Consider the following 15962-nt stretch of genomic DNA (forward strand, 5'->3'; position numbering starts at 1 on the left):
AGTCGTTGTTGTAATTCAATTACAGAGAAGAAAAAAACAACAACATGTGGTGCAAATCACATCGTGATTCAATTGTTTTACCACGCCCTTAAATATTACAACAAGGACGCAAATATTTACGTCCTTGGTTCAGTAATAACTGGGAAAAATTCTAATTATCTTCGAAATTTACTTTCTAAATACAGAAAATGCATTATCGACAAATATCCATGTGCGTTCAGTTTTACGAGTACAACATTCTTTAAATAAATTAACTTTTCAACATATAATGACATGATCATTAAAGAAAATGTACTCTTAATCTGTGCATATTGGTAATTGCAAAAAAAATTGAAAAGAAGAGCAACATAAAAAAATGCGTAAATATCTCTAAAATGTAAATCGGGCATGCTTAAAGGGCTGCTTTTGGCTTTTATATGTATAATATCATCATTGTGCAAATTGTATTTTTTTTCTCATCAGTTCTAATTAATGCCCTGTCTGTTATCACTTTGTTTGACATTCCAAATTAAAAACTGACATGAATTGTATGTGTATTTAATCAATCCTTCTAATCTCATTTTATACTTCTTAATTTCTCCTAGGAGTCCTTTCATTCGATTGCAATGTATATATTTTGAAATATTCTCTAAATAAAACATGCCATGTAGTATATTTTTGGTTAGATATATATTCTCTTATTAGGGTATACATATTTAACCAAAAATATACTACATGGCACGCTATCGGTTCATATTTCAACTTGTTTTATGTAATATACATCACTGTCATATTCATAGCAGAAATAATTTTGTTTGTGTTGTCAATAAAGAAGTTAAGACAATTCACTGTCACGGCTTCTGCTTGTATATGAATTGCCTTTCCCAGGCTGATGTACAGGCTTCCATATCAGCAGATGCTTCTTTACATTTTTATCGCGACAAAATGAAATATCGCGTAAATACTCTATTTTACAAATGCAGGAAACATGCTCTGTCCAATTGTTCTTTTCTGTTCTGCTCTGTGTTCTTTTGGGAGTTGAGTCACACCAACTCAACAGGGAACCAATTTACAAAATATCTTTCGGGAATACGCACATTTCAATAACTAAGAACACCATATAGTGTCATATACGTTAAATGTTCGACTAGTGCTGTGATATACACCTTAAGTGTTTCTTGTAAATTCGCTACATCTTCTCATTTTTGTTCACAATTAAGTTTTCTTTAAAATCGAAAGTTTGCCAGGCGAAGATATTACAGTTCTCAGGTAAACAATTGTTTGGTGCATCGTAACTTTCTGACAGCGTGGAATTTCAGGCGTAACCTTAGGCGCCGTTCATCAACAGTACTGTATAAATTGCGACTTGTACTGTCCCACCATTTATTCAGCATGCGTGCATACTGCAACAGTGTAAGTCAATGATATATTACATAAAGCGATGGACAACGCTCCAAAATTTACCCCGAAACAATTTTTTTATTTAGGAATTGCGACTTCACATCAGCATACAATGCATACTTGTGCCGAAGCGTTCAGTATTTGTGCGTACTTCAATCGTCAGCGGTGTACACCAATAAATGATAGTATGAGGCTACGAACGACACTCCCAAAGTTCCTGAAACATTTGCCAAGTTTGAAGAGGCCGACAAGTAGTATTAAACAGTAATTACTCGAAGCTTTATTATCAATGGGTTTCGATAGCTACTTCACATGTGTTACATAATTAAACCGTCTGTACTGAACAGAACAGAACAGAATGGCTGAGTGCCAGCTAGGCTGATTCATGTCAAAGTTTAATTAACGACAACGTGTAAGCTTGCATTAAGCTTTTTAGTCGCTCTTTTTTGTAATCGTTTTCAGTGTTTTAAACACATAGATACATTTAAGATTTGCCTTAAAACACTTTGACAAGGAACGGTAGAGAGATGCAACCATTAATCATGTTTTGTGTTTTTATTGTTATATACCTTACGATGAATAGTAACAAATTTACATCAGAATTACAAAATTTTCATTTGACTTGCACAAGCGGTCTCTGGCGAAACCTCCGTGTGTTCTGACGTCAACGCCTATGAAAAAGAAATCCACTAGTTCGGCATGTAAAACTTCTAACGAAAAACATTTACAAAACTGAACGTTTCAGTGATAGCTTAAATACTGTCTTCTATAACAAAGTACACTGGGATTGTCATATTAACGCTAAGGCCTCATTTAATTTTCTGCATGTTCCGTGCATAAATGGCTATTATAGTAAACAGCGAAATAGCATTTTCATGATCACTATCATTTAACTGAACTTTTATTTTTGACATTCTGCAATGTGTGTTTCAATATAGTGCAGTTTAGCATAATTTCTATACACCTGTACCATAAAACTACTGCCAGTAACTATCAATCATTATTCTAGACTACACGACATATCGTACTTCATCCAGAAGTAAAGCGATACAAGTAAATTCTACGAAAATGTATAATGTAGATACTACCTACAAAGGCGGTGTTTTCACAATTTCCAAGCGTTTTTATTGTATACATACATTTCTGTAAAAGATGTGAATATCATTTCCTCCAAAAGTATAAACTTGTACAAAATAGTTTTTTTCTAGTTTTTTTTTTAAATTCTAAATACTTTTGGTGGACTTCTTTCCTCATCATTCGTCTGCGTATTCAAACATGCATGCGCATTTTATCAGATCTGTGTGGTATTCTGAATTGTTTTGAATAACGCTTGCCAATTTCAAACCTTCAATTTAACATATATTTATTTCTGGAAAGGTTTTCTCGTGAAACAACTGAAGATACATCAGCAATCAATCAATCAATCCACATCTATATCAACCTTTTTTTGACATACAAGTGCAATTCTGCCTGCCTACCATGGACGCTGCGAAATCTAATAAGGATATCATCATTTCCTTTGGAGAGATTAACCAGCGTACTTAATATCTAATTTCCAATTATCTTTTCATCTACAATTCCTTCGTATTGAATTAGTTTATCTAAGATAAGGGCCATTTCCGAAGTATATTTTCCTAAAGCTAGTTTGAACAAAATTTCAAGACTATTATTTCTTCATATTCTATCAACTCTTAGTGTAACTGCATCAAGTATTTTATACAACAAAATACTATTATAGTCTTCGACCACTTCTTTCTGATTTCTGAGGCTGCATGTTGCTAAAGCGTTTCTATTTTTATCTAGAACGTGTTAGGGTTATTGTCCGTTCAATGGCATACTGAACGTTTACTTGGATAAGTTGAAAATAAACATAATATTACGGACAAGATTTATATCAAAGTCCGCTACAGTTATTGCAGGCCCATTGCAGATTGCATTACTATACCCGTATTTAAAGTAAGTCACTTTGCGAATTAAATGCAATAGCATTATTTCTTTCCATCACGCCCTTAAATATTCAAGTACAACTGGGTAAAATATTTCTTCGCATGGTTTCTTTTTTCGTTGGTCTATTTCTCAGACATATAGCAAAACATTAACTCTCTTCGTAGATATGCAGGATTCTGCATCAGCGGGTGTTTCTTTTCAGTTTTATCTTTTCACCAGGAAATATCGTGTTCATACTCTATTCTACACGAGATATTTCGTCTGTTCAAGTAATCAAAAATTATCGGAAGAGAGAATTCCCACTGCCGATATAATGTTTCAGAGATGAGATCCTTAGTTTGAAGTAGGTTTTGTATGATATATATATATTTTAATGACTTATGAAGGTTAAAAAATTAATACAAGAGAACGAATAGTTAGTTTAAACGCAGCACGTGATAGTGTTTATATTTTTTCTAGTAGAGATCATTTATGAATTTTATTGCGTAGGAGTTCTTCATTAATGATTAAAGTTACTGGTATAGTTAGACATTATTCAAAAAATATTCAAAAAAAAAAAAAAAAAAAAAAAGAACATGTAGAGACTTGATCTAGCAAAAATGCGTATCAAACATTACTTTGAAAAATATCCGGCATTAATAGTGAAAAATACTTGGAAATGTTCTTTCACCAGCAAATTAATTAACAGGAGCCCAAAATTCTATCCATTCTACATAAAAATTCTATACATAAAACATTATCCCTGTTCCCTTTTACATAAACGTTATACTAATGTTATTAAGACTAGAATGTCAGACTCCTGTGATAATTTTTAGGTAACTTTAAAGATATTTAAAACATTATGAGAAAAAATGTCATGCTCATAAATCCTTACCTTTGCTGCAGTTGGTGGCATCCTGATATGTTTTGATATTATAACACAATAAATAACTTGTATCACTAAAAACAAACACTCTCGTCTGCGATTCCTCAACGGAAATGTGCCTGCGAGTAGTGCGCGTACAGTTTTTCTTCCCGGTTTCGGGGGTGTACAGGTATGTTGTTTTATAAATATCTACAGAATTAATAGCTTTCCCACGTCATAAGTATGTAACACCCGTCCAGAAATAAATACAACTTCTAGGTTTATTTTGAAACGTCAAGAGTTCTTACGCATTCAAGGGCTTTTCGAGAACACCTTACTCACTCCGCTGCTACAGTAACGGACGTGGAGTTTATTCTCTGTTGTTTTTTTTTTTTTGCTTATCATTGAAACTTATATCTGAAATCTTAGATGTAAAAATAGCTTGAATCAGCAAGTACATTTCTAGTTCACAAGCGCATTCTAGAAGATAAGCATTATTGACGTTACATTAAAGCTGAACGCCTATCCACAGTTATTATATGTCATTTTTTTTCGAAATTTAGAAACTGTTTTCATTAGTTAATAATTATAATGAAAAGATTCGTACGTTTTAGAAACTGTGTTTCTATAGAAACTGCGCTTTAAGTCAACAGAATAAGTGTACGTGTTAATCACGCTATTGAAATTTAATATGAAAAAAAAAGGTATTTAGTTGTACTTTATATAATACACATTGACCAAATACGCTTCAGTTTGGGGTGACTCCTTACCATCTATTCATTATTTTGTGATATCTTAAATGCATTAACAAATGCCACAAAATGATTCGATTATAATATACATAAAAAATGTACCTTAAATTCAGTTTTATTTAATAATATTCTAAGGATGTACGAGCGTTTTTTTCCAGGATATCCGCCATTTTGAAAAATGTAGTTTCGAATGTTTCTTTCTAACAAAATTTTACCAATAATTAATGCTAAATAACAAAAATATGGCTTATAAAGTACCATTTTACCAAACAGATTCTACTTGTTGCGGAAAATAATGTTCACCCTTTATTTTGGCTGGCATTTGCCTAAAATTGATATAAGATGTACAATGGGGTAAGGGTCGGTAATTTCAAATATCTATGAAAGTAGATCAGGTTTGGTTCTGATATTTTTCAGACTGATATAATATACATGTATTTATATAATGATAAGCTACAAATAAAATAAAAGTTTTTAACATAGCACTTTATATTTTTTAGGAAATGTAAATTAAAACAAAAAGAAATAAAAATAAGAAAAGTTCACCAGTTTTTAAACATTTTTTTTTCTAAATAAATCTATTAGATGTACGGTGACCCCAACTTTTTTCTTTCCATTTTGAAGCATTTTTGCGTGCGTGTCATTAAAGCTGCAAAATACTTTTAAATCTTAACGTCATATCTTTTTATAGATTTAAATACGTTATTTTCCATTGAAAAGAAAGTGGGTGGGGTAATTATGTCAGCATATAAAAATGAAAGAGATTTGTTAGTGACATTTATGCTTATAAGATACTGATATCACCTTGTATTCATAATAATCATAATAATCGGTAAGACCTGAAATCCCTATAACTTTTAGTTGTATATCACATGTTTTATAAAGTAGGAACATTTTTTTTAATTTTACAAAATTTCAGAAATGCTTAAACAGTGAGTTAAGAAAATGCCCTATAAAATTCGAGTTCGGTGACCTGTGCTTTTTCTTCCCTTATTTGTCTTTGAAACTAAAGTTCTTCAACCTCACAGAGTATGAAAAAAAAATCTTAACATTAGAGAAAAAACGATCCTACATCCTTAATTCAGTCTAATGATATCTTTACTTCTATCTTGTGATATACATAAGTGATTTTTGAACATCACAAAATGAATCTAAGATATCATGAAATATTCTATATTTCAAGATTTCACAAAGCACATTTAATAACATAACATGCGTCATAGTGTCCCTGAAGGCGGAGTCTTATCCCCTACATTCTTTTTATCAATGACCTGTTGTTTGAACTACCGAAAAGGAGTAAAGGCTGCCTGCACTCTACGCTGAAGACCTGGTGTTAGGGTGCAAGGAAGAACATACCACATAAAATGAATTAAGGAAATCACAAAATGAATTTAGGGTATCACAAAATAGTGAATAAACCTCATACTTACGATGATATAGATAGAAGCAACAACTTCAGAGAAACAAAACAGATTTTATTCATGTGCATTCACAGGCTGGTAAGCACCAACATTTACAAGACTGACCAGCCAATCAAACTTCTTACATGCATTAAAACAAGTTTTCGGCATTAAATGTCATAATAACGTAATAATTACAAAATAGAAAATACACAATACATGAAATATAAAATATAAAATCATTATTTGTACGAAAAGAAATGATACAAAGGTCATTTTTGTAGCATTCAGCACTGAGAAAAAGTTGTTGCCTTTCACTTTTTATGTAAATGAATATATGCAACATTCGCTTAAGAAAGGCAATAAAATACCAAACTTGATTGCGTACAATATCTTTTCAAACGTAGGTATGACTAATATATTTCTGACAAATTTCACATAAAAATTATCATTAGAATAAAGTAAAACACATTTCAATGTTCAAGTGCTGTTCAAATGAAATTTATTTAAATCCGTCTGCTACTTAAATCTACTGTTTTACTCGCGATTTTTCCTTGAGAATTCTTTATATACAAGGCACTGTCATTGGTTTTATATATCATGTAAAAGAACGACTGCGGGTATTTTGCACTGCAGATTCGGTCATCTTTATTACAATTCAATTTTGAAAATTAGGCTTTATCTATTGAAGGATTGCTGCAAAACTTTCAAGATATATTAGATAGTATAAAAGCAACATGTTCCATTTAATCTTTTAATGTGGAAATAAAAATGTAAACATTTTTTCGAAATTTTGATTTTGCAAGATTTTAATAATGTTTAAAACTTCAGTATTACCCCCACTGTCACCCTCGGAGACCTTATGAATGATGTACGATTTATATATGTATCTTATTCAAGAAAAAATCACTGTTACGAATTAGGTGGATAACTCCTCTTAATCATAAGCTTTTTCATATGTATGTGTCAGATGTCGCGTCAGAAAAAGATATTTTGGTTAAATGTTCTATAAATCATGGCTGTACCACATATTCGTTAAATCACGTATTTTATGATAAGAGAAAATATATGCGTTTGTAAGCATCAGGGATTCAGCGTTTCTGATATGTACACGTTTCGCAGCATGACGTCAAGTACGTCGTGGTGGTACCATATACGTTTATGTAAAACTGTATCAAAATATAACAATAACAGACCTTACATAATGCAAGGCCCATGTTTCGAATAGACATACCCTGTCTGACACAAAATATGCAAACAAAAATAATTTGAAAAAGGATCATTCGGCGTTCAAATGGTCATGATATTAAAGTCAGATTTTGGCATGGTAAAACGTAGACGTGAGTTCTATACTCAGATCTCAGATCTTATCTGCCTCGGATACTTTCTGGCATCTGGAAAACCTTGACATAACGATGATTATGATACAATAATTCCTAACCGATTCCTAACTGATGAAAGGTTAGGTGAGGTTCCAGCACTTGTAAGCTTGCATATTTAATGGAGAGGTTCTAACGTAGCAATATGGTAAAGCCATTCAGTCAGTATTTCAAATGCTGATCGATACGGAAATACACGGTAGTATTACGATAAAGCTGATGAATTATGGTAACTGGTGTATAAAACCAAGTTATATGGATACCAAAATAATTGGTATTTTTTTACATTTGTTCCAGTATATTCTTATTTGAAACATAAACTTTTATAAACACACATTTATTCAAGCCGGAAATCTTAATTAAAACAATGTTGTTGTTTTTAAATACAAAACTATAATATATGTCTCCAGACTAATGTGAAATCATTATTCTACATTGTATATTATCTTTTATATATTAATCCAGCTCACCATCCAAACAACTGCAGAAAAATATGGTGTTCCGATAGGACCATTGTACTGTACTACTGTCGACCCCTGTCGCATCGTGTTGTGCTGTCGCATCGCGTTATCGAAGTATCGCCTTGCTTCTTACACAGGCGTCGAAGTACGATAGTACGATGGAACTACCGGAGCACCGTAGAGAAGAGCAACATTGTGCTTTTTGTTCCATCACTGAAATGTGCAAGCTATGCTGTTTGCTTTATGTTTCAGAGGAAAGTAAGAAGCATGTTCAAAGAATAAGTCTCATCAAACATAGATTTAAAGTAAATATACATGTGTTACCTCCAAACGCCGTCACATGACATATAATCCAAAAGCTCCTGTTCAATTTAACATTGCTCTTTCGGGTAGTTAAAGTACTCATTCTTAGACACATGTACTTGTAGCCAACTACTTGGTATTAAACCAGCTTAAATTATGTAATAGAAGACATTGCCAAAACATGGATTAAAATTCTGTTAGAACTACGAAAATATCTTGAGAGCTGATATAAGCTAAGAGATCAACAAACATTTCATTATTATATACATACGTTTTTGAAACTGCCGCTAGGACAATATTTCAAATCATTTAAAAATGCATTCAACTATCATAATGAATGTAAAATATCTAATAACAAACAACTGCTGTATGATTTTAATTGAGCCCTTAACACCTTTTTGCAGTACATGTCAATGACTATGAATGAACTTTTTCCATGAATATATAAATATATTCACAGCAACCACATTTATGATTGACCGACCCTATACCAACTGTGATAGAGATATTTTGACAACCCCATTTAGACAGACCCCATGTACCACATGTGATAATATCTGTACATGCTATTTCCCTGCTGTTTGTGTATGTTAGGTGATGTCACACAATAGGATGGGAAATGTATCGGGAATTAGATGGTAGGTGTCGTTGTAACAAACAAATTACACGTGCAAGTTAGTGGCGTATTTCGTGCTGTCCTTCTACCGCCGACCTGGAAAACATGGAACACATATAAGCATCTTTTCATATACGTGAGGTATGTTTGTTAGAGTAAATAAGTAAACAGATGTAGATCAGTAATAAAGAATACGGTTTTTGCAAAATTTCTCATGAAAGACAGTTAAAGGTAAAAACCGACACAGCTGTTACTTTACTCAGTTCACATTTATTATACTTTACGTTTTCAGAACAACTTTCAAATACTATAATAAAGTGTTTATTTAATTTTTATTTAGATTCATGTCTAAACGAAATGATTCAACAAAATAATAATAGATATAACCAGCTGTCTTATGTAGTTATTTACAAGGGATGTGCTAAAAGATGCATTTGAAATTGTATTGGATTATATACTAATTGAAATATATTGACTAAGTATTTAAAATAGAGGGTAAGTAAGACACACCATAATCAAAATAGGTTAATGTGCATCAGATAGAATTGTAACAGAAAAGTGTTATGAAGGTGGAACTGCAATGTGCCCGCACATTTTTATTTCAAATCACTTTAAAATACCAGAGTAATTGATAAATTATAGAACGGTGTCTCCACCACAAATTTGTCCAACTTCTTAACAAATGCTGCAGATGATAATAAACAACATTATATGTGTAATTCGAAGAAAAAAAAGATCATGATTAACAAGTTACGTAAAGTAGGAAGAGAAGTATAAATATGATAAAATAATGCCGGTTCATAATGCAAGTATTAATAAAGTTTAAAGATATTCAATGCGTATCTTTCACAAAATAAGTTTATGTTTAGATACTAACTTTAAATGTAGAAAAACGTATTAAATAAAATAGCTAATTTCACAATATTACGTGTCATGTATTAGAGCTGAACGATATGATTGCAATGTATAAACCGGAATGCATGCATTTAAATGAATTTAAATACAAACAAATGAGTGATATGATATCATTATATGTATATGAAATACATAAGCACATTAAATCCATCCACCTTTCTTTTCTTTTGCAGCTTTCTTATAAGCAGCTTTTCGTTTCTCCTCGGCCTTTTTCCGCTGTAACTCAGCTTGCGCTTCCGGATCTGCCATGAGCGTTCTCCTCCGTAAATAGGATTCATACGCGTAAGCAAATATAAAGAAACACAGAAACAAAAATAGTCCCATCAAACCACCTATGAGCATAATTTCGTACTTCCCTGAAATAAATGAAAAGAACGATAAATAAATACAAATGTACATATTAAGTTTACACAAGAAAATTAAGATTTGTCTTTATTCGGACGTTTACGGAGAAGAGACATGTACATCTGGTATATAACTTAAACGCGGTACTTTTTATAAAGCAAAAATACCCAAGTTCACTTTTTATTAAAACATAATATCCCTTCAGAGAATTGGGTAAGGATAGGTTTTCAAATGAACTCATGGGGGATGGGGTGGATACGGCCTTAAATATGCTTGATAATATTACACCAATTAAATAAATACACATTTTGGCTAATATAAAAATGAAAATTCAGAAGCACTGAATATGTGTACCTAACGTTAATCCTTCGCATCCTGATTCGTCACAACCGTCATCACATCCGCAGTCGTTAAATCCGTCACAGCGATACGATAACGTCATACAAACTTTATTAGAACACTCCATCTCATACGACTTGCATCCTGAAAAAATACGATAACGTCATAAACATTCTATTAGAACACTACATTTCATACGGCTTGCATCCTGAAAAAAAAACAATATGATAACGTCATGCACACTTTGTCAGAACACTCCATTTCATACGACTTGCATTACAAAACTAAATAAAACATACGATAAAGTCCTACATACTTTGTTAAAACACACCTTTTCATACGACTTGCTTTGTTTTGGGTTTAACGTCTTTTTTCAACAGTATTTCAGTCATGTAACGGCGGGTAGCTAACCTAATCAGTGTTCCTGGATTCTGTACCAGTACAGACCTGTTCTCCGCAAGTAACTGCCAACTTCCCCACATGAATAATCAGAGGTGGAGGACGAATGATTTCAGACACAATGTCTTTTATCAAATCGTCACGGAGAACATACGCCCCGCCCGGGGATCGAACTCGCGACCCCGCGATCCGTAGACCAACGCTCTCCCTACTGAGCTAAGCGGGCGGATCATACGAGCATTCTCGAACACAACAATACGATAAAATCATACACACTTCGTTAAAACACGTCCTTTCATACGACTTGCATTCTTGAACACAAAAATATGATTAAATCATACACACTTTGTTAAAACACACCCTTTCATACGACCTGCATCCTTGAACACAACAATACGATACAATTATACACACTTTGTTAGAACACTCCACCTGATACAACTTGCGTGCTGAAACAAAAAAATATGATTAAAGAATATGTATTTTATTTAAGCATTTAGTGCTGAAACACACAGATACGATCATGTCATAACACTTTGTAAGAGCACTCCGTCTCATACCATCTCATACGACTTGCATGCAAAGGTAAAGGTAAGCTTTATTTAATGGTATTAACACCCAATGCTGAAACTCACCAATACGATAATGTCATAGACATTTTATATCAACCACACCAATATAATTATGCCAGATACTTTTTGGGGGTTTTGTATGAATACTCTTAAATTCTCAATACGATAATATCAGGGACATTTTGTATAAACACCCAATGCTGAAACACACCAATATGATAAGGTATAGACATTCTGTATGGAAACTGAATTCTGAAAAAATGCTGTCATAATTATACTCTATGTGGTATTAGTTAAATGAATTTAATAACATGTTATTTAAGAATCATATAAAATGACTCAGTTGAAGTAACATCTAATGGTAGCAAAAAGTGCTAAACCAACCTTGAAGTGGATTTGTATCTGATAGGGATGAACCTGAAAATAAACAAAAGAATGGTTAGATATTAAGAAGTAACAAGAGCCATGCTAGACATGGCCAATCCCCCCGCCGGGCATATTATAATTGAAGGCTAAAGTTCCTGGCAAGTTAGTGTCTGAAAGTATTAATTTTGGGGAAAGCTTTGAAGAACCGTTTATTTGTGGTCCACATCAGGGGTTTTAAAGATGTGGAAGAAAGAATAAGTCAGTGGTGAGGTGGTTTACTGCTAAATTTTATCAATTTTCATGAACAGTATAGCTATGATGTTTTTCTATATGGCTACTGTAAAAAGAAGGAATGGAAAGCTAACAGGGAACAAGAGTGTCAGAATGTCACAATATACGCCCGTCACAGCAAATTTCTTTACTCTAGTAGCTGTATTTGCAAATGGAATTTTAATTTTGTGGTTGTTTAGTAATCATTGTAAGTCTTTTGTTTTTTTAAGTCCACAAAAAAACTCCTTACCAGGTAGAGATATCTTAAAATACACCTAAAATTGGAAAGTAACATCCATGTTGTACCACAGAAAAGTGGTCTTGTTTTTTCCCTATGGTCAATTATAAAAATGTTACAATATAAGTTATTTATAGTAACAACTAAGGGAAGTTAATCTTAAAAAAAATGTAAGTCCACACAAAAATCTTTACCAGGTAGAGATTGGTCAAAAAACATCTCAAAATTGGATGTAGCATGCATGTTGTACTACAGAAAAGTGGTCTCGATTTTTCCCTACGACTAGTAATGAAAAAGTTACAATAAAAGCTATTTAAAGTAACAACAAAGGGAAGTAATTCTAAAGAAGGGAACTGCGCATGACACTTCGTCTCATGATATTGTATAATTGTGCCAAGTTACATCAGAATCCCTCCATGCATGAAGAAGAAATGCTTCAGACAAAGTCATTCTTGTATCTGACCTTTGGCCTCTAAGTGTGACCTTGACCTTTGACCTAGGGACCTGGATCTTGCGCATAACACTCTGTCTCGTGGTGGTGAACATTTGTGTCAAGGACATTTTTTTAAAGAAAATATCATAAAGGGGAATAACTCAAAAAATAGGCAAGGTAGAGTTATTGTTTTTGCACACTGCACTTTCTCCCAATGTGTTCTATCAGTGTTTGAAGTTTGAAGAAAATCCCTCCAGTACTTTTGGAGTTATGCTCCGGACAGTTTTTTTTAGAAAATAAGATAAAGGGGAATAACTCAAAAAATAGGCAAGGTAGAGTTATTGTTCTTGCACACTGCACTTCCTCCCAATGTGTTCTATCAGTGTATGAAGTTTCAAGAAAATCTCTCTAGTACTTTTGGAGTTATGCTCAGGACAAAGACCGTTGCGGACACACGGACGGACGCACGCACGCACGGACGAAGTGCATTTCTAATATCCCCTTCGTCTTTGGCGGGGGGATAAATAAATTGCATGTGTGACCTACAAGCACAACGTGTTAATTTTGATATAATATTTTCCCCTGCCAAGTTTAGACATCTCTACAGTAAAAATTCCAAGTATTGCATTTCTTACAGGAAAAAGTCTTCAATTGAAAAGAGGAATATTTTAGTGTATATACTTACCTACATGGGTTGATGAAATATGGCCATTAAAACCGGTAGTACTATGAATGCCGTCACTAATGAATTGCACACGCATCCAGCTCGCAGACGCTGTAACTAAATGATTCGTTAAGGTGGAACAGTTTCCGGTATTGTTCGTCCGAGAATCTAGCAGTAGAGTTCCAGAATCGCTGTTTCTGATCTGAAATGCAACAATGACCGGAAAGGTTAGATTTGAAATGCAACAGTAACTGGAAAGGTTAGATCTGAAATGCAACAATCACCGGAAAGGTTAGATCTGAAATGCAACAATCACCGGAAAGATAGATCTGAAATGAGATCAACAGTAAATGGAAAGGTTAGATCTGAAATGCAACAGTAACTGGAAAGGTTAGATCTGAAATGCAACAATCACCGGAAAGGTTAGATCTGAAATGCAACAATCACCGGAAAGATAGATCTAAAATGCAACAATCACCGAAGAAAGGTTAGATCTGAAATGAAAATCACCGAAAGTTAGATCTGAAATGCAACATCACGAAAGGCTAGATCTGAAATCAACAGTAACTGGAAAGGTTAGATCTGACAATGCAACAGTACCGGAAAGGTTAGATCTGAAATGCAACAATCACCGGAAAGAGGTTAGATCTGAAATGCAACGATCAGAAATGGAAAGCTTAGAGTTGACTAAATGCAACATTACTGGAAAGGTTAGATCTGAAATGACAACAATCACCGGAAAGGTTAGATCTGAAATGCAACAATAACCGGAAAGATAGATCTGAAATGCAACAGTAAATGGAAAGGTTAGATCTGAAATGCAACAGTAACTGGAAAGGTTAGATCTGAAATGCAATAATCACCGGAAAGGTTAGATCTGAAATGCAACAATCACCGGAAAGGCTAGATCTGAAATACAACAGTAACTGGAAAGGTTAGATCTGACATGCAACAGTAACCGGAAAGGTTAGATTTGAAATGCAACAATCACCGGAAAGGTTAGATCTGAAATACAACGATCACCGGAAAGGTTAGATCTGAAATACAACAATCACCGGAAACCGGAAAGGTTAGATCTGAAATGCAACAATCACCGGAAAGGTTAGATCTGAAATACAACAATCACCGGAACGGTTAGATCTGAAATGTTACAGTACCTGGAAAGGTAAAGACACTCAGAAAATAAATATAAGCTTTATTTGTAACCAATTACTAAATTATATCAAAACAATCACAAAGAGGCATTTTATTCATTCAAGATACGCTGTAAAATAAACGTCCTTTAATCTAAAAGTCTTGTTTTGAAACCAAGCATTAAAAAAACAACTAGTAATTTCGTAAAGTTTTGTATCTACTATAATTTTACTTTTACAAAAAAAATAAAAGAATAAATAAGGCATCCATAGAAGCATTTGACACAACAAACGCTCCTACAGCCACGCACAGCAATGATACAATATTGGTAAGACATTGCAGTCGGAGTGCATTTTAATTCACTCATTTAGATAAATATATTTTAACTGTTATTCTAATAAAGTCAGCGCAAAAGTAAATCGTGTGGAGTGAGTTTGAGAACATTTTATACACATATACTTACAATGATATAATCTCCACAACGACCATAGTTATAGTCTCCTTCATATGAGGTGATATTTAGGGAAAGTTGGCTCCCACTGTCTGTTTCTATCCACCACAAACAATGGACATATGGTCCATAGTTACTACCCGATGTTATAGAGGCTGATCCGCCACTGTTTATCTTTATATATGAGCCACATCCTGACAAAAATATTACTTCTAGCGTTAACATTATCTCAGAATTAAATATAAGATATCTGTAAGTAAAAATGCAGAAAATGTCTCGATAAGCTTTCCAAAGAAATTAAATGTTGTTATGTTTAGTTTTTCTCCAGTTCGTCATTTGCAGCTCCCGATTTCATAAAAACATTTTCTAAACTAGGTCGTTAGCAATGACGTTGCAAACATTTTACTTCCTATAACTGGAAAGTTTTCGAATAAATACAAAAGTTAAAAAATGAAATGAGAGAAACTGATGAATCAATCTTTGTGGCATATCTTTTTCCTATTTGTACCACTGTTATCGTTTTTGTTTATTGTTACTGTTGTTATTGTTTTTGTTGTTGTTGTTGTTGATTTTTGTTTCAGAAGATTCTACTAAGAAAAGCAGTTTTGTAAAACTTACAAAAACTTCCCAAAAGGCGTTCGTCGCAACCGTAAAATATGTACAATAATACCAGAAACTAAACCTAGTGTCTAATAAAGACCAGATAGTGCAAACAGAACTAACAATACTCCTTAGAAGATGAAATATCGACGGC

General features: G+C 33.3%; 2 protein-coding genes across 3 annotated transcripts in view; both read right to left on the bottom strand.

Moving 5' to 3' along the window:
- Nucleotides 1–4409, bottom strand: part of LOC123552263 (myophilin-like) — a 37215-nt gene extending 32806 nt beyond the window's left edge. The window contains exon 1 of the mRNA XM_045341780.2: nucleotides 4202–4409. Within this exon, the coding sequence (XP_045197715.2) occupies nucleotides 4202–4222 (21 nt within the window). The 5' untranslated portion in view covers nucleotides 4223–4409. The remainder of the gene's footprint in view (nucleotides 1–4201) is intronic.
- A 1972-nt stretch (nucleotides 4410–6381) lies between these two features.
- Nucleotides 6382–15962, bottom strand: part of LOC123552265 (suppressor of tumorigenicity 14 protein homolog) — a 53994-nt gene continuing 44413 nt past the window's right edge. For both annotated transcript variants that reach the window (XM_045341783.2, XM_045341782.2), the window contains exons 3-8: nucleotides 15221–15402; nucleotides 13645–13825; nucleotides 12037–12069; nucleotides 10697–10825; nucleotides 10153–10353; nucleotides 6382–9178 (exon numbers count right to left, since the gene is read on the bottom strand). In XM_045341783.2, the coding sequence (XP_045197718.2) occupies nucleotides 9168–9178; nucleotides 10153–10353; nucleotides 10697–10825; nucleotides 12037–12069; nucleotides 13645–13825; nucleotides 15221–15402 (737 nt within the window). In that variant the 3' untranslated portion in view covers nucleotides 6382–9167. The remainder of the gene's footprint in view (nucleotides 9179–10152; nucleotides 10354–10696; nucleotides 10826–12036; nucleotides 12070–13644; nucleotides 13826–15220; nucleotides 15403–15962) is intronic.

This window comes from Mercenaria mercenaria, chromosome 4 (assembly GCF_021730395.1).
Source record: "Mercenaria mercenaria strain notata chromosome 4, MADL_Memer_1, whole genome shotgun sequence".
NCBI classification, from domain to species: Eukaryota; Metazoa; Mollusca; class Bivalvia; order Venerida; family Veneridae; genus Mercenaria; species Mercenaria mercenaria.